At 37.7% G+C, this 18945-nt stretch overlaps 1 protein-coding gene across 4 annotated transcripts in view; it reads left to right on the plus strand.

Moving 5' to 3' along the window:
- The window catches only part of LOC108436580 (probable E3 ubiquitin-protein ligase HERC1), a 103225-nt gene that overhangs the window by 22298 nt on the left and 61982 nt on the right, over nucleotides 1-18945 (plus strand). For 2 of the 4 annotated variants that reach the window (XM_037545768.1, XM_037545770.1), the window contains exons 12-29: nucleotides 626-797; nucleotides 1285-1419; nucleotides 3738-3903; nucleotides 4425-4550; nucleotides 4992-5210; nucleotides 5799-5951; nucleotides 6220-6352; nucleotides 6754-6945; nucleotides 7396-7608; nucleotides 8062-8235; nucleotides 9336-9450; nucleotides 12438-12564; nucleotides 13086-13254; nucleotides 14579-14876; nucleotides 15611-15695; nucleotides 16508-16556; nucleotides 17990-18105; nucleotides 18743-18865. In XM_037545768.1, coding sequence (XP_037401665.1) covers nucleotides 626-797; nucleotides 1285-1419; nucleotides 3738-3903; nucleotides 4425-4550; nucleotides 4992-5210; nucleotides 5799-5951; nucleotides 6220-6352; nucleotides 6754-6945; nucleotides 7396-7608; nucleotides 8062-8235; nucleotides 9336-9450; nucleotides 12438-12564; nucleotides 13086-13254; nucleotides 14579-14876; nucleotides 15611-15695; nucleotides 16508-16556; nucleotides 17990-18105; nucleotides 18743-18865 — 2765 coding nt within the window. Of the gene's footprint in view, nucleotides 1-625; nucleotides 798-1284; nucleotides 1420-3737; nucleotides 3904-4424; nucleotides 4551-4991; nucleotides 5211-5798; nucleotides 5952-6219; nucleotides 6353-6753; nucleotides 6946-7395; nucleotides 7609-8061; nucleotides 8236-9335; nucleotides 9451-12437; nucleotides 12565-13085; nucleotides 13255-14578; nucleotides 14877-15610; nucleotides 15696-16507; nucleotides 16557-17989; nucleotides 18106-18742; nucleotides 18866-18945 lie in introns of those variants that run through there. The other 2 variants (XM_037545769.1, XM_037545771.1) reach the window with 2 other exon arrangements.

The raw sequence follows: 18945 nt of genomic DNA on the forward strand, positions 1-18945 counted from the left end.
CTGCTTGTTATTGACCCACTACACAACTATGACAGAGAGTTCATCAGGAATTAGCTGTGTAGTAATTATGGAATGAATGGGCTTTAGTAATTGGTTGAACTTGTAGCCCTACATTTAATAGTCGTCCTGTTCCAAGGCAATTCACAAAAAAGTAATAACAAAACCCACTAATAAACACAGTTGGGTGCCGTCTTGTTATTGTTATTGAGCGTGTCCAGAGGCAAAACTGTTGAACAATTGAGCTCTGACTTTTCAATCTAGACTGTCTGTAAGAATTTGATGAAATACGATATATTACCCTGAGCCATTCAACCAATTGAATCCTGACAGATTACATTACACTACTTTCTGTTGTCAAACTGAGAGAGAGTGTAGTGGAGTAGTGCTGAAGACTACTTAAGAAATTGAAGCATCCAGTTCTTGGAAGCCAAGTAATTGTAGAATTTAGCATTTGACCTGCTTTAACACATCTGCTTTTATGACATCAAACCTTTAAACAGATGTGTTGACCTGGGTGTGTTAGAGCAGGAAACATAAACCAGTAAAAATGAAACTGCAGCCCTTTAATAACTGAATTTGACAACATTGGTATATTTTATGTCTAATTTGTCACATTTTGTCTCAGAAAATGAGGTGTATGCATGGGGTAATAATGCCATGGGTCAGTGTGGGCAGGGCCACACATCAACACCAATCACCAAACCTAAGAAGGTGATTGGTCTAGAGGGGCTGTCAATCCAGCAGATCACTGCAGGAACCTCCCACAGCCTGGCTTGGACTGCTGTCCCCACAGACAGGTAATAACTGAAAAAAAAATCTGGTAATTGGATCATTGGTGCATAATTTACTAATCAGTTTTGTCCTATAATACCTTATGACCAAAATAAAATAAACAATATTATGTTTTTGTTATAATAGTATAGTGTATTGTATTATTCTATTGCTACTACTGCTACTAATATCATCACCACTACTACTACTACTACTACTACTGCTACTACTAATAATAATAATAATAACAACAATAAAATAATAATAATAATAATAATAATAACAATTTGGCCAAACCAAATCCATCTGGCCTATGAAACAAAATGTGGCTCAGTTCCAATCTGTTGCATCTGGCCCAAGTTCCTGGCTCTGCTGCATTAGTGTAATGGATACAGTTTCTAGGATTATGAATGGCAGTTCATTGAGCTCATAGCTCAGTCTGAATTATTCATATTGTGTGTGCTTTCGTGTGTGTGTGTGTGTGTGTGTGTGTGTCTGTCTGTCTCTCAATAGGCAGCTGGTGGCATGGCACAGGCCATTCTGTGTGGACCTGGAGGAGAGCACATTTACATACTTACGCAGCTTTCTAGAGCGCTACTGCGACAGCATCAGTGGTGACACACCCCCAGCTCCTTTCTCCTCAAAGAGGTACCACACAGACACACACAGTGGGGCCTGACCAATATATTGGTTAAAATTGACCAACATTAATGTCCCATGTCATTTTTTTTGATACCTGTGAAAATCTTGCTGATAAAACTACTTCTTCTGTACCATAATTAAGATACAGCTCTAGCATGAGGAAAATAGCTTATTTCTAAGGATTTAAATACTTTTAAATGGCCCATATTGTAGAAAGCTAATTTTCAATACAGTCTCTGTAAGTGGAAATAAGTTAACATATCCTCTACAAATAACAAAATTAAATATGGTGTTACAATTTCTATGTACATGCTGAGTTTACTCATTAGCTCTATGATAACATGTTATGGGGAAAAAAAAGAAACGAGCCAAACTACTAATAATTTCAGGAAGCTCTGCACCTGGTGCTACCAAATATTTGTCACTCTGTTGTTGTTCAAGAATTGTGACAGTTTACTGGAGTCTGTTTCACTTTTGACCATATTAAGTTATTGATTATAGGAATAACCTATAGTATTGATTTTATGAAAGTAATACTTTTTAGCTCCTTAAAATTGTCATCAGTTTCGGTGACATTTTTCAAATTGGCCAGGCTCTTCTCAGTACATACAGTGCTCTTGGGATACATTCTGAATACAATTTATGTTTTGTTTATTTATTACTGTCCTGAAGTACTAAAATTGTATTTATTTATTTGTGTCTGTCAACAAAATAATAACAACCAACAATGATGACCAGTTTTACTATTTGAAACCCATTTGAAATAACCCATTTGTTGTTTTATTACACACTTCTATTAGCTAAGAATAGCTGAACTGGTTTGCATTGAAATCCCTGTAATTACTGACTAATAAACATTAACATTTAATAAGCCTGGAACTTTAAGCGGTCAGTTAATTACTAACTGCAATAAGGTAGAAAAAGTACTTAAACTTTAGTGTTTTAAATGTTAGTCTCTCTTTCTTTTGTGAGGTTGGTATTTAGTTTTTTATTTAGGTTAATATTTTGTTACATTTCCCTTTTTTGGATAGCAGCTTGAAGTCTTCTCGCCATGGAGTGTAGAATTTGAACAGTTAATACTCAGCTGTGGATGTTCTCTTTCCATCTCTGAGTGTGGCGGGGATGACCATGTTTTGCTTTACATTTCAGTACAGTTTTCGCACTTTATTTCAGAATTTTCAATATATCTGCAGTCTATCTGAAATTATGTTCTTTTGAATAAAGCAGAATTTCCATGATACATTTATAAATAAAATTATTCTAAAAAAATGATTTTAGATGTGTCCCAAGACTCTTTCTGAGCACTATACATACAGACCCCACATAAAGGTCCTCAACACAGATGCAAACACTCACCACCTAGCAGCCTTGAGTGTAGTTATTTCTGTTTTTAACATCCCTTCTAATGTGTTACCACCTTTCACCACTCAAACTGTTTACTTAGTGCCATTTCTGTTGGAAGAAGATTTGTTTCTGTTGAAACATAAATAGTGTTCTCCCCTAACTATTGACTCTTCCTAAAAATAAGTCAAGAGGTGGCACTACATCATCCTGTGCTGAGTGGCGGTGTTGTAGAATGACAGCTGAAGCTCAGGCTCGCTGGCTCAATCCACTGCATTGCTGGGTTGCTGTCAATGTGTATGTGCTTTTACCTAATACAAAGTGAATTGTGTTGTCACTCTGATGCAGAATGCAGACCAGCTGACTGCCTGCTTTGGCATTTGCGCTATGAGTGGACTGTGGACTCTGTCTAAAAAAAAAATACGCAAAGGAAAGGACTCACAAGAGAAAGATGAAACACAAAAACAGAAATGTTGGCCACTTTAAATTTGCACCACTTGGAAGTACTTTGTTTATACCTTAATAAATTTACTATGCAGAAAATTAGAAAAATTGGATGTTCTCTCATATAGTGCCGCTCTAAATTATATTAGCTTTCTCCTTACCTAAGTGTAGTTGATCAGACTAGACATTTGTGGTGTCTGAAATTTGCTATTGTATTTTTACACAGAAGCTACAAGGTTAATGTAGATAAGAATTATTGGACGCTTGTGTACAGCAGTTGTGATGTGTGTAAGTGGCTCCTGACACCTTCCCATTGACTCTGTGCCCAGAGTGATGCCACTAATGAGAAACCCCTCATACCTGCAGACAAAATTGAGAAACACGCACACACACACACACACACACACACACACACACAAATATGGATGGAAGACACACACTCCTCCATAGAACATATGGCCCAATTCTGCATGAAGGTCAGCCCAAACTGTTCTTTTAACACTGACTCCCTTCCGTTTTTATTTCTCTTTCTCTTTCAGGGAGCATCACCAGTTTGTGTTGTTATGTATGAAGCTCTTGTCTATCCACCTGTCCTTGGCCCATGCAGGAGGCACGGGGGCTACTGTTCTCGGAGCTCAGGGGAGACCCCTTCGGAACCTCCTCTTCAGACTCATTGACTCAAATGTGCCCGAATCATTGCAGCAGGTTTAATGACTACTTTTCCAGTGTTAATCTCATTTAAAGCAGTTGTTTGGCCCCTACCTCAATCAGACATGTTTGCTTCTTTAGTTTTGTACAGCAGTTATAAGGCTAATGTGTAGTTAGAAAGTAATGAAATATTATAGTCACCTATTTAGTTAGTATTTCAAAATTTTGTCTGCAATTCCTTCTTGACTTCTTATTCAGTTATTAAAATCAAAGTTTATTACTCACTAATTACTATGAATTACCCATAATTACCCATAATACTATAAAAATACTATGTAACTATGCCTGAATTGAGTATAAGGGAATAATGAAGCTTTTAGATAATCTGTTAGATCACTCAGTAAAATGTCAGTATATTCATCTTGTTAAATGTTACTGTTTGCTGTTATTGACTACTTTAGTATGATAATGAATGTGTAGACGTCAATCACAATTTTGTGGTCTAGCAGTTTTAAATAAACAATTTCTTCAACTTTGATGTTAAAGTCGTGTGTGTGTGTGTGTGTGTATGTGTGTAGGCAGTGATGAACACATTGTCAATAGGAGCATCTCTCTTGCTGCCTCCTCTCAGGGAGAGAACAGAATTGCTGCATTCACTGCTACCTCAGGGCCCAGAGAGCTGGGAGAGTCTCTCTAAAGGACAGGTACACACATATCATACATTTGTTTCATATATGTTATATAGTAATGTGCAAAGTCAGAGATCACCCTTCATTTATTTAATTTCCGATCAAAATGACCAAAATGACTGTAGAAGGAGAATCAAAGGAAAATAAGTGAGAAAGCAAGTTTCCAAAACTGGACTTCAAAAAGTTATTAAAATATACAGGAGTAAAGGGATTCCTAGCTTCCTGATAGACCACCAAAACTGTCACCATCAGATAAACAGCACTTAAGATGCAATAAAAGGAAAGGGTGGACACAGTAAATACTTTAAAGAATTTATTATGTTTAGTGGTTGACATCTTCTGTGTAATTTTCTGTAACAAGCTCATTAAAAAACACATAAATTAACAAATCTACCTGTGTCTCAGTGTCTCTAGACTCTAGCCCTGCTGACCCTGTCTGTCTGTGCTCTTTCCCAGCGTCTGCAGTTGGACATGGTCCTAAACAGTCTCCAGGAGCAGAGCCATGTAGCTTCCCTTCTGGGCTACAGTTCCCCAGGGGATCTAGGTGCTGGCCTTTTGCCCCCCACACCAGATCGGCCTGTGGGCTCCTCTACCTCCAGCACTGAGGCCCCAGATCACCTTCACTTGGCTGAAGTCTTGCTTAAGACCCTCTTGCTGAGCATTGGATTCTATACGGTCAGTCTCCAACCCTAGCACAGGTTTTCATGGTGGCAACTTTGGCCAAAGCAAGCTTTGTTGATATAGAGTTTAAATTAAGAGAATAATTAAATGGGCAGCAGTAAATTTATTAAAGGTTGCATTTGGCAAAAAAATGAATGCATGTAAATTTCTTTTTACCTCAAACATAATTGGTCATCCAAGAGTAAGTCTCTTTAGGTTTGGACATGAGCTACAAGGCTAGCTTGTATCCTACCAATTAAATCATACTTACATCAAACCATGTCAAGTTGTTAAGTAATCTCAAACAGATTTCTGACACGGTATGTCTACAAACATGGGCAAAAGTGTCTTTTCTGAAATGTGTCTATACTTTTGTTCACAAATTAGCAGTCTCTGCCAGTTTGTTCAGCAGCAGAGATTCTGGCTAATTTAGTAAATGGCCTGTCTTGGAATAGTTCCACCACCCTGAGGGTGTTAGTGTAGGAGACAAGGGGTAAATATATGAACTACTTCATCTTCTGTTGTGGGTAATTTTATGACTGAAAGCTCTTGTGCTAATAAGCTCCTTTGCTGAGAGACTGTGCTTTGCTGCTGTATGTGTAGGAGCGTGCCTTTGGTGAGCTAGAGAAGAACAGTGACAAGCAGCAGTCCAGTTCAGCTCAGAAACAGACTGAAGCTCCATCTCACTTCCACCATCTGCTGTCTGCCCTGCACAAACACTTGCTGGCACATTGCTACATCTACACCAATACTGAGGTACATTCATGTTCTTGTGTTTGTCATTTTATATGGTAGTGTGGGTAGTTGATTGATTAGAGTGTATGCAGACTTCAACTGCAGATTAGCCTTATTGTTCTGATACCTTTTAATTAGAATTGATGTTTACTCTTATTGCTTTTGATGCAAGTCAAGTGTCAAGTAGTCTTTTGTCTGAAATTGTCAGTCCTTCATATAACTTCTATACATTGGAACCAATGCTTTGTATGAATGATGTGTCCATCAGTGTTTGTTTCTCTCAATGTAGGATGACAGCAGTGTGACATTGCTTCATAAACACCTGTGCCTGCTGCTGCCCTATGCTGCTGAAACTTTTAGGAGGTCCACCATTCTGCTGGAGGAGAGCTCACTGGATAAACATGTCATTAATAAGCTACACAGTAAGAAAATAGCACAATATAACCTCCAGAACAATATAATATCCAGAATGAAGTTATAATATCCAGAATAACAACATGTTGTTACATCATCGAAAAAGGAGAACACACCTTCTATAGAAGTCCATAAGATATCACCATCTACTGATGCACCAGTTAGCTCTAGTGCTAGTGTTAGCTCTGCTGAAAGAACAGGGGGCCCATGCTTTTGGAAAGGGATGTCCAACAAGCTTATATAGATATCAGATGTCCATATACTTTTGAACACATAGTGCATATTATGCAGGCATGCTATAACAAACAGATAATGCATAATTAATCATAATAATTGTCCCTAGTATTGACATTCATTGACACACTTTTTATTATTTACATTGATGAAACGTGTGTGTGTGTGTGTGTAGTGGTGTTGTTTGGCTCAGTAGCAGGCAGTCTCCTGTGTCAAGTAATGTACTCTCTGCTGCTGCTGCCTCTGGCTGTGGTCAAGCCTCTCCTGCCTCACCTGCTGTCGCTACTGGAGCATCTAAACGAGCTGAACTGCTACCTGCCCAACACCAGCCTTCTAGAGTCACTCGAGCTGGAGGGAACACCTCAGGGTAAATGCACCCCCATACACATACACGCAAGAAACATGCAGTGCATATGTGTGTGTATATAGCATTTTAGTTTGCTTAATTTGCTTTTTAATTCATTTTAGTTACAGGTCACTACCAATTTACAAATTTACCTATCTGAGAAGTTTTTTTGTGAAGTGATTCACTATGAGCCAAATGTATATTTCCAAAAGTACAACATGTTTTTGCAACTTACTTTCTATATATGGATTCTATGGACTGTGGAGTCAGTGGTATGTTTAGAAAATTTAACAGGGTTAATGCTGTTCATCAAACTGTTTTGTTTGAAAAAAACAAGGAAATTCAGTTTTCCATGATATTGGCCTTACTGGTCTTTCGGTGTCGATGAGTGGGTTCATTTGAAGCTAATGGAACTACATGCTGTCAGCTGTAAGATGACTAACACACTCTGTTTAACTCTACCATAACCAGAGATTTCAGAGGTGACAGATGCTGCTCTTGGAGAAGAGTCACATGACTGGGCATGGCTTTTGGACCTGGAGAGATCAGTGGCTCTGGCAATTGGTCGGTGCCTGGGAGGGATGCTGCAGGGCCCTCCCCCTTCCGTTCAGGAGAAGGCAGCCGAATATTGGCTCTGTAACCCACTCCTGAGGAATGGACTAGAGATGGACTTTGAACAGCTGGGTAACAAAATTCTGTTGTTTTGGGTGTGTGTTGGTCACATGATCAGGGTTGGTCAGGGGACAGGATTTTGGAACTGAGGGCCAGAATCAAGCAGAGTTTTGTGGTTTCCCTGCTCTAACACTCCAGCTAATCCTAGCAAATTACTGATGAGTAGAATCAGGTGTGTTTAAAAGGGAAAGTCACCAAACTGTGCAGGAATCCAGAATTCCAGGTCCCAAGTTCTCTACCTCCAGTATAGGTAATGGGGAATGACATGATTACTCATATGTGCATATACAGACCTACTTGGCTAAAGGGTTCATTTGCAAATTGCTGCCTTCTGCGATACCAGTATTGCAAAGGCAATAAATCACTATAGATCGTCATAACAATTAATAAACAATGTATTATGTAACCCAGTCTTAAACTGTAAATTAATGTTGTGGGTTGATGGAATGTTTTTGGATTATGCAGATTTAGCCATGGGCTGGCTGACGGAGGCGATATTGCTGGTTTCTGGAGATGCTAGGCTGGCTGACCTTCAGCTGTCTGAGGAAAATGCCACACTGGTGGAGTTGGCCCTTGGCTCCCCACGAGAGCCAGCTGCCAGTCTGTGGAGGAAGATGAAGGAGTATGCTGCCAGCAGAGGTGAAGCAGAGAAGGGTCATCATGACACTAAAGCAACAGCTGAGGGACGTTGATGCTAAAATAGCCACTATCGTTTTCTCTAAGAACTGAGATAAAAAACATTAGTTTGGCTGTTCTGTATTGTGTTTCATTCAAAAACTGTCCTGGCTGAAACACTTCTTATAACTTCAATGAGTTACAACTTGAATGAACAGAGCTAAACTGCTCTAGACTAAAAAGGTGAATATGTTCATTTTTAATGTCACCAAATCAGGTAATACAAAAGAGGTTGTTTTCACAGCTTATTTTTAACAGACTTTAAAAAATATTTACATACTTCATTAATATCAAAAACTAGGGACATTTTTGTTTGCCATGATATGGGCCCTTTAGTGGATTTGTTTTTGTTTTTCCAAAGGTTTTTCCATACAAAGGAAATTGCTTAAAAGCAATAACTTTATGATAAGAATTTGTACTGTTTTCACTTTACCTCAAGTATAGTGAATCAACCAAGACATATTTGGTATCCAGAGTTTGCTTCTTTAGTTTCTCACTTAAGCTATGACTCTAATGTAATAATGGAAGCTTATTCCCCACCAATCAGCATTGTGTGAAGTGTATGTTTAAAATTAGTCAAAAGTAAGCCTGAATTTATTTCTATTCTGTAGTCTGTTAATAGAACAGCATGTCATACGGTGACAAAACCCACAAAAGGGTGTCTATTTGAGATTACTTAACAACTTGTTGTGGTTTGAGGGAACTATGTGATAATGTAGGCATATAGTTGGCACAGTGGTTAATGGTAGAGTATAACCTTCCATTAGCTATACTACCTTTGTAGTTCCAATGTATAATTAAAGAAGTACTTCTTAAAAAAATAATAATAATAATAATACATTTGTGATAAAAGGAAACTTTTTTATTTTCTCAAAATAGTGCTTAAAATCGAGCTGGAGGGTCAAAATGGAGAGGGAGGATCTCAGTCCTGGCTGCTTAAAGGCTCAGAGAAAGCAATCTATTTGAGTAGATTATATTAGTAATTAATTTGTACTTATTGTGTTCACCATTCCTGTGTTTGTGTTGCTGTATATGTGTTACATTGTGTTTATGTGTTATTTTAGACTGGGATGGCGGAGCTGCTTTAGGGGACAGTTTGCTAGAGACGGCGTGTCGCTGTAGTCTTGCTGCTCTGCTGAAGCACACAGGGCTGCAAGATGATGCATACTGGCAGGACAGGTGAGTCTCTGCCTATCCACCATCAGCAGCCTCTTTATTCTTCCCTCCTCACACCTGTGTTCCTCAAATGATTAGAATGTACAGTTGGAGCAAGGGCTACACGATATATTGTTTGTTAATTGTTGGCACAATATTGGCCATTTCATTACCAATATCATAGAAGACTGCAAGTGCAGTCACAGTGGGTTTACTGTCTTTGCCGTTCTTGATGACTTTTATGCTAGTGTTTTGATGTTTCATCAATGAATTTTTAATACATTTCAAGGCCTGATTAATTGTGTAGCCTTAGAGGATGCAGCAGTGTAATCCATAATTGGAATGCTGCATAAATGGTTGGGCTGGTATGTGTGTAAGAAACATATTTTCAATCTTTAATGTTACATGATGAAAAACTGAAGTGCAGATGAGTCAAAAAGAGTGAGCAGAGACACTTTTTTCATGAGCAAATTGATGATAAATATGTCTGAAACATTTACTGAGTGACCTTTATCTCCATAATTAAATTATCATTTCTCTGTGTTGTACTTACTGCCCTTTTTCTGTCTTTTCCTCTGCATGCACACACACACTGTGTCCTTCATCTCCATAATTAAATGATCATTCCTTCTTTCTCTGTGTTGTACTTACTGCCCTTTTTGTCTTTTCCTCTGTGCACACACATTAGGAGTGCACGATATGGACTAGAATTGCGATGTGCGATAACATTGTTGGATATCCCGATATCGATGTGAAACGATAAATTCAGATTAAAATACAGAAATGTAGTGTCTCTCTGAACAGCAGCACGTTAATTTGTTTTGTTTTTTACTGTGTAATGAATCCAGAATAATTCCAAATATTTTGCAGGTTTATTCAACAATAGATGAAATCTAAAATTAGATAACACGTGTACAAGTAATAATAGTGCAAACATTTTGTGCGGTGCAAGGCTGTTCTCTCAACATTTAGTAATAATAAATAATAATAAAACAAATTAATAAATACATAAGTAAATAATAGAAAAATAAGGTTAAAAAATAAATGAAATAAAATACAAACAAAAGCTCTTTTCGGTAATAGCACAAATTTATTATAGCTAGAGCTCAGCATCACAGAAGCAACATAGCCAACATAAAAGCACAAAAACTTGCAGTTTTTTCTAAAAGGTATACTCTGTAAAATGCTGTTTGTCCGTACAACCTAAAAAAAGACATTAAAAGTATTTATTTAAAGTTGATTAAACACAGTTCAATCTTATTACCACATTAAGTAATTTTTAGGTTGAACGGACAAACCATTGTTTACGGGGTAGAACTCCAAAAACATGCCAACAGACCGCAAATAAGCTCAGCGATCCGTTTTCATTTTTTCTACTAATTCTCCTGACTTCTACCTAGTCTTTTTATTTTCCATTTAGTCACGCATTCGACTTTTCAGTTCAAAGTCCTGGTTAATGAAGTGAACGGTCAAGCTCACGTAGGGCTCCGTTGTTCTGCTGGACCACAGATCCGTTGTACACGCAAAGAATCCAATTTGCTTCAGTTCGGACTGTCCACTTCTAACGCATTGAGCATGCATCTCTGGCACGGCAACATGGGAGAAATGCCTTCGTGACGGAATCTTGTACCGTTTATCCACCTTGTTTAGTAAGTGCACAAAGCCTTCTTTGCTAACCGTTTTAAATGGCACCATATCTTTAGCCAAGTAGTGTGTGACGGCATCGGTTATTTCTTTGTGACGCCGTGAGCCCACGTCATATGGAGTTACGCTTTCGAACATTCGAGCGATGGATTTGTTTTACACCTGGAGCTGCATCGTGACAAGAGGTAGATCTAGCCGTGCTTTCAGACTTTTTTGCTGAACACTCCTCATACAGTTGTTTGTGGTTGTGTTTTAAGTGATGGTAAAGGTTTGTCGTGTTCCCCGTGACTGTAGCCACAACGGCTCGGCATTCTTTGCACAAAACCTTGGATTGAGCATGGTCATCTCGACTAAAACCAAAGTATTCCCAGACTACAGACATGCCTCCCCTTTTTGGAACCAATTCATCCTCACGCACGTCTTCGCTTCTCGAAGATTTTTCGGCACGTGGCCTGGCTGTGCTCATTTTTTTTCCGGACTAAGAAATCGCGTGTCTGATGAGCGCGTTCACCTCGCTCTGCCTCTTAAGTCACGTGATCATAGTCTGCAGCGCGAAGAGCTCCCTCTATTGCTGGACGCGGATAATGCACGCATGTGATGCAATTTGAGTTTGCTGTTATTCAAGGCGTTATCGTGGCTCTTTCGATGTGTTTATCGTGAAACCTCATATCGCGATAACGATAAAAATACGATTAATCGTGTAGCCCTAACACACACACACACACACACACACACACACACACACACACACACACATATTCCACTCTCTTCTTCTCTCTCCCTCCATGACTGTACTGTACTTCTGTTGTCTGGCTGTCTGTATGATAAATGCATTAGCTATAATGACTCATTTGAAAGAGTGAAAGGTCTGTGGATATAAACTGGCAGTTATAAATTGATATAAACAGGCTGTGGTAGGAGAACTTGCTATGTCTTCCTTGTTATACTGGCTACAAATCCAGTGTTTTATAAAGGATTTTTCAAAAAAGCTGGATAACTTAAGCCAGTGTCCTGTTTGGTAGCATAGGTTAAATTTTATTGGCCTCCTCCTCATCCCCTCATCCCCCTGTAGTAAATCTTTATTACTCACTTACAAATGCAGATGTTTTTTTAATGAGGCGATGCTAATAGTAAGCAAGTAGCTTCTGTGTGCATTATTGAAAGAAAAGGAACTGACAAGACCCCACACCATATAATCTTCATTTCACCAATTATTTCTCAAAAACAGGATAGCAAAGAAAGTAACCCTCAACTGGAGCAGCAGGGTGTGAGGGGTAGGAGTCACATAATATTGTGATGCAAAGTATAATCCTAATTTTTGACCAAGTACATACATATTTTTTTTTGTTATATGTGTGTGATTGCAGGTATGAACCATGTGAGATGCTGATAGAGATCTATGAGGTGGTGTATAAAGTCCGCACTACTCTTCTGTCTTTAAAAGAGAACATGGCAAATGCAGCCAATATCCAGCCTGCAGCAGTTACTAAACAGGTAAACACTTCAGCACATTTAGTTTTTAACTATTTTATTATGGTAACTGTTTATTCATTTAAATTTGTACTCCTTCCTCATGATTTAAATGTATGAATGTGCAAAGTGTTTTGTTGTAATGCTGCAGACAAACTAAGAAAGCAATACGTAATTTTTGGTATCCTGTTAGTCCATCAGTGGGAACGTTAATGATTAAATAAGAAAACATCAATACTTGAGCCTCCATGTATCAGTAATATTTTTTCTGTCAAAATATTGCAGTAATATCTATTTTTTCCCTCCCACCCCTAATCTGTAGTGTTGGACATTATTTTCTGAGTTGAAAGAAATATTGTATTTGGAAGTGTTTCTCTATGATCTCTATGAGTTTTTATGTGCAATGTGTAATTTGTGAAACATTAACATGATCTAGAGATGCTTCAAGAACTGGTTTCTGTATAAGTTTTTGGTTTGAAGATGAATAAGGACCATACTTCTCCTGATCCTACTTCTCTCTCCATGCTGTGTCTGTGACCCTGCAGGGTTCAGCAGGTTCTCAGAGCCCTGGAGAGGAGAAGCTGGAGCCCAGCAGCTCTTCAGAACAAACAGGGAGAGAGCCAGAGCCCACTGGCCAGAACACACAACCTGCCGAACACAATCAAGACGATCCCACTGAGGATGAAACCCCCAGCATCAGTATGTACCTGCCGGGTAAACACATTGCTTTTTGTGTTTTCACATTCACCCACACACAGGTTTCTAAAGTGTCAAGATGTTAGGTCGTCTATATATCCCACATGAATTTTATACCTATAATACCTTATACTTTTTATTTTGTGTTAAAGATTAATAATGAATGGATTTGTTTTAGGCTATAGCCTATATATGTAGTATATGTATACTGATGCAAACGTTTGGACACCTCATGTCAAATACATGTTTTGTTGATTTTCTATGTGAAAATAAATTGACACATCCTTTACAGTGGGGACATAAAAAAGGACATTTGCACAGTTAAGGGCATCATTTTCCAATAATTTCTTGAGTTTAACGTGTTGGAAAAAATATATACAGTGCTGTGCGTTAGTTTTAGGCATCTAAGCACATTTTTCAACAATTTACCTCAGCAATGAGTTGATCATAATATACATTAGAATAAAGTCATATTCATAATTAAAATAAATATAAAAACAACAAAAATTAACAAGAATTTCTTGGTTCCATATTTTTCTAATATCCATAAAGTCCACTATTTATTATTTATATGATGTATATAAATTAATCTATACATTTTGTTTATTCAAATATTAACCCTTTTCCCAGCAAATAAACACATACTACACAAATAAATAGATTTTGAAAATGTGTCTTGGATGCCTAAGACTTTCGCACAGTACTGTATATAAAATGCATCCTAACTTTTTACACTCCACATTATATATTTTCCTCAATATGTTAAACACAGCAAATAAATGGTAATCGTACATTTACCTAAAAGTGTTTTATGTAGAGGATGTTTTATTTTCTCTTTTACAGTTAACACATCATGTAAACATGTAATTTATCCAGAGGTGCCTAAAGCTTTGCTGAAAATTCACTTTGCTTTTAAAAATAGACAATGATGGAACCGTATTCTACATACATATGATGGAGCTGCAGAATATGTAGTCTTTTAACTTGCATGGAGCCTTTTGGCTGTTGAGGCTGTTTGTATGTGTATGTTAGTTTCTTTACCCAGAGAACACATAGGGAGTACACAATAATGTGCAAGAGTACATAATTTGTATATTTTGTGCTTTTATGTTTTTTGTGTCAAATGATTTGGGCAGCAGTTAAAGTGATGGTTTGGTCAAAACTCAGAATGTGCACAGTTCCTCTTTTATTACAATTACTCAAGACATATGTGCTGTTTAAAGTTTGCTTCTTTAGTTTTGCACTCTGTTCACATACCAAGTAAAATTGCGTAAGTTTGATTTTTTTGTAGAAATAATGCTTTAAGGCCCTGTGTTTCTGTGTCTGTGTGTTTGCTCTGCAGAGGTGCTGCAGTGTTTCCTGGCCACACGGGAGGCCATGCAGCTGCAGCAGAATGAGACAGTTTATGAGTCTTCAGGCACCAGCACTCTGCCCAGCAGTACAGAGAGTCCTGGGACCCCTGAGAGAGAGCCCCCTGCGCGACCGTGGGACTGCCCTCAGAACACAGAACACTCACTCACCTTCCCTGCAGCCTGCCACCTGGTGGTCAGCCGGTGCCTGTTTCTGCTGCTGGGGGTCCAAGCAGCTTGGCAGGAGCAGAGCCAGCTCTTTGATACATACACTGAGAGTAACACAGCCAGGTAAGTGTTTGTGTGTTTATTCTATGTCTACCCCATTAGGACTGTCTACTGTACCAAGAATTTTGACCTTTTGTCACTTAAATTTGATTATGACTCTTTAGGTACTGATTCATTGAATCAAGAAATTATTCTACTTCTTGCACACTTCTGTAACCCAGAAATAACTCAACCTCTTTGCCATGAAGTCCATGTAGTTACTGAATAATAAGCCTTTGTATTATTTTATGGGGTTAAAGTCACAATACCCAATGACAAGCATCAACTAGAAGGATATAAATCTCCTCAGCATTGGAATGTGGAGCAGTGAAAGTTCTCTAGAGTGAACCTTTGGGCTGAGATGGAGTGATCCAGAACTAATCATCCAACATAAGTACCTGAGCTCACAAATGTTTTTGTGACTGAATGCCATAAAATCCTCACTGTGATGTCCCAACAAAGCCTTCCCAGCTCTATTATTAACTTTCAGAAGAAATGCTTAATAAGCATTTTTGGACATGTAATGTTTTCACACAATGGTGGAATATAGACAATAAAAACAATATTTTTTTTTTTTAGAATTCATTATAATCCATTCTGACATTCTAAAATCAGTGCAGTAATATCGCCACTTTCAGACTGATGTGTCACAGTGCTTTAATATATTTTGTACCTCTATTACTAAGCTTTTCTTAAGAACCACATGGCAATAAATCAAATGAAGATTAATTTATGTGCTCATATCGGTTTCTCCACAGAAAGTCAACATCCTCTTTTGAAGGGCAAGGCACTAAAGCAGAGTTTCACAGTTCTTCAGATAGTAGGAAACAGAGTGAGAGAGAGGTATGAAGAACATCTTACAAATTAACCCTTAAATGCATGTCTTGAAGTGACCCATGACCATTTTTCTTCCTCTCTGCTTTGTCCAGTCAAGTGAACAACAAAATATCTTAATGAATATATTTTATTACTGTTGTTATTTTCAGTAAAATGTTTTGACAATTTTATAATATCATGATCAGTGTGTTCATGAGCTGGATCATTAAAACCAGAGATATGTATGAACAGGTATTTAAGATGCACTGTCACTCTTTGCAAATGCTAGTGGCCACTTGCAATAGACACTTTAACAGTTTTTATTAAGTTAGGTACAATTAATACATTTCTAAGCTCTTCTTAGTTAAGCCTTACACTTAAGCCTTTTGCAGAACCATATTTTGTTGTTTGTCAACACTCAGTGTTTTCTATTACTTCCCATTTAAGTGGAAAATGCTAAATAATCTTTAAATGGAATGATTTTATACAGTTCAATAAAAGTAAAGGGGTGTATTAATGAAAGGTAAAAATTACTTTGGCCATGCTGAAGCAACATCTCCAGGTCGAGTAAGTTTTCCACTCGCCATTGCTGTTGCACTTTAAATAAGGCATAACCCAGACGGACAGATTTTCCAAGGCAGTTTAGTTATCTCTCCCCTTCTGCATTGGGTTTAATTTCTACAATAGCTAGTAAAATTTGTTAATCCAGTCCAGAGGACAAAATCATTATGTAACCTAAACCGAAGGTTCCTGCAATATGAGGTCTCCTCCTTAATCCAATGTGCTACTATTGTTTGATGTCATATAATAATTTTCAATGTCTGTTCTCTTCTCTGAAGGTGAATGATCAGTCTAGGAGTTCCTCAGGATCCGTTAAGAACAAGATGGGTACGTAGTGTGTGTCTAACAATAAGTTTTTTTTTTCTTTTCAGTAAGCATGTGGCTTCATATGACTAAAACATGAGTGAGAGTGCTTTTTTTCATATCTGCTTGACTACAGTATTGGACAGAGGGAGGACAGATTGAAATATATGTAATACGATATTGTTAGAAACATGAGAAAGTCATAATATCTGTGACTGTATTCACAATGTCAAATCAGCTTTACACACAGAATGTCATTTGTTTGAAAAAGTTATTCTTAATTTATATAAATATGTGTATAACTTCTGAAATCTTGCACACAAAGTTAGATTATTTCAGTTTTAGCAAACTTGCATACTTGTTCATACAGTCAAAATGGTCAAATAGTGAAAAAAAAAAAGTTTTGTTAAAATTGCATTTGTTGATATTTGTATTTTTTGTGAGGTGTCAATGAACTATTTGGCACTTATGTACCTTTTGAACAGGGCTGCAAAATAAATTGTATTTTTATCCTTATCACAATTTCACTTTCTGTTATAGACACGTTTTCAAAGGCTGCGATAACAGAATGAATCAAATTAACTCCCATGTGCAACATCAAAGTGACATAATTAGATTGGCAGGACTGTACCATTAGAAGCCCAACAAATGCTTCGCTCTACTGGGTCTGATCCCTGCTCTCCCAAGTGGAGAACGAATAGCCATTCAGCTGAACAGCCAAATGCAAAACAGCTACAATAGCTTCAGATGTGGTGACTGTTCTTACTCTGAGTACAGTAAAATATATAAAGCACTAAAGCCTTCTGTCACAATAAATCAGCATCATCAAAATTAATTTGGCTATATTTATTCATTTTTGAAGCTGTATATTAAAATAAAAATATACATATTTATTAGTTTGTAGCCTGATTGAAATAAAAAAAGCTGTTTAGGGAATCCTTACTGTTTTTAGACTGAAGCGCCTCATAGAATTCACATTTACATTTATGGCATTTGGATGACGCTCTTATCCAGAGCAACTTACAGTTTGATCATTTTGCACAAGTAGGTGAAGGTAGTGTTAGGAATCTTGCCCAAGGACTCGTATTGGTATAGTGTAGGGTGCTTACCCAGGGGGGGATTGAACCTTAGTCTACAGCGTAGAAGGCAGAAGTATTAACCACTACACTACACCAACCACATTTCACATTTTGCAGGTTACAAATTCTTCACAAAGGGGATCCATTAGCTTTTGTTGCTTCATAAGAGTAGTCAAATTGTTATAATGTACATCTATTGTTTCCTTGTTTAGCTTGTTTACATGGTTTTGTGAAGTGTTGTAAATATTTCACTAACTTGAAGTTTTCCTTTTGGTCACCAAGGTTAAGTTTATGTGCAGAGAGTAGCATTTAGATATGCTAATGTAGACATAAAAGGAAACTCTGTATAAAAATGTTTTTATGTGTGTGTTTGTGCAGGCTTGCCGCTGTGCTCTCTGGGTATCATGAAAGACGTGTGGGAGCGACTTCGGCAATGTATCAGTCCCAGCACAGTGCTGGGCTCAGGGGCTGTGGGCTCACCCATGCTTGACCAGGTCACAAACTACAAACATTAAAATTCTTCTTATATATTAGTGCTTCTCTAGATCGGCATTATTATTTTTAAGTCTTGTTGGACATAGACATTTGATTTGTTTATTTTAAGTGACTATCTCCAAAATCTGTGGTTTTAATCCAAGGCAATGTGTCTAGTTTTTACAGTCTGATGGTAATAATCATGGACTGATTGTAACTGAACCTGGATGTCATTCACAAATAGTGGTCTAACAGAATAATAAAACCTGCTAATGGGCAAAACTGTGCACCATGTTGCTGTTGAGTGTGTTCTGTGGCATACATAAAAATCTGGACCATGAGCTTCTAATCCAATCTGTGGAAAACCAATGAACCATTTGATTGGTTTATTGGTGTTCCACAGATTGAATTGGATTGGAAGCTCATGGTCCAGATTTTCATTATTACAAATTACAATACACAGCCTCCTGTAGGAAAACTAATCCAGTTCTAAAAAGCTGTAGAATGAGGATCTTTTCTAATGTTTTTAGTACATTTTTTGTCTGTAATTGAAATGTCCACATTCTTTGTACTATTTTTTGTACTATTATTTTATTCAGCAAAAGGCTACTTTCATTATAGATAATGATAATATGTATTAATTTGTAACTACAATAGGTCTTCCACTTCCTGTGCGGAAGCCTGGTCAGGACCTCAGTTTTGGTGGAAAGAGCAGCAGGGGTTCAGGCTGACCCCAGAGCCATCACTTTGGCCATGGCCCAGCAACAGCAACGAGCTGAGGTTAGTAGGGCTGTTGAGATAAATTTTGAATTAATTGAATGTAGGGATGACTTTTTCCAAAATAGTCTCAAGACAGTCTT

The sequence above is a fragment of the Pygocentrus nattereri genome, chromosome 16 (assembly GCF_015220715.1).
Source record: "Pygocentrus nattereri isolate fPygNat1 chromosome 16, fPygNat1.pri, whole genome shotgun sequence".
Classification (NCBI taxonomy): Eukaryota; Metazoa; Chordata; class Actinopteri; order Characiformes; family Serrasalmidae; genus Pygocentrus; species Pygocentrus nattereri.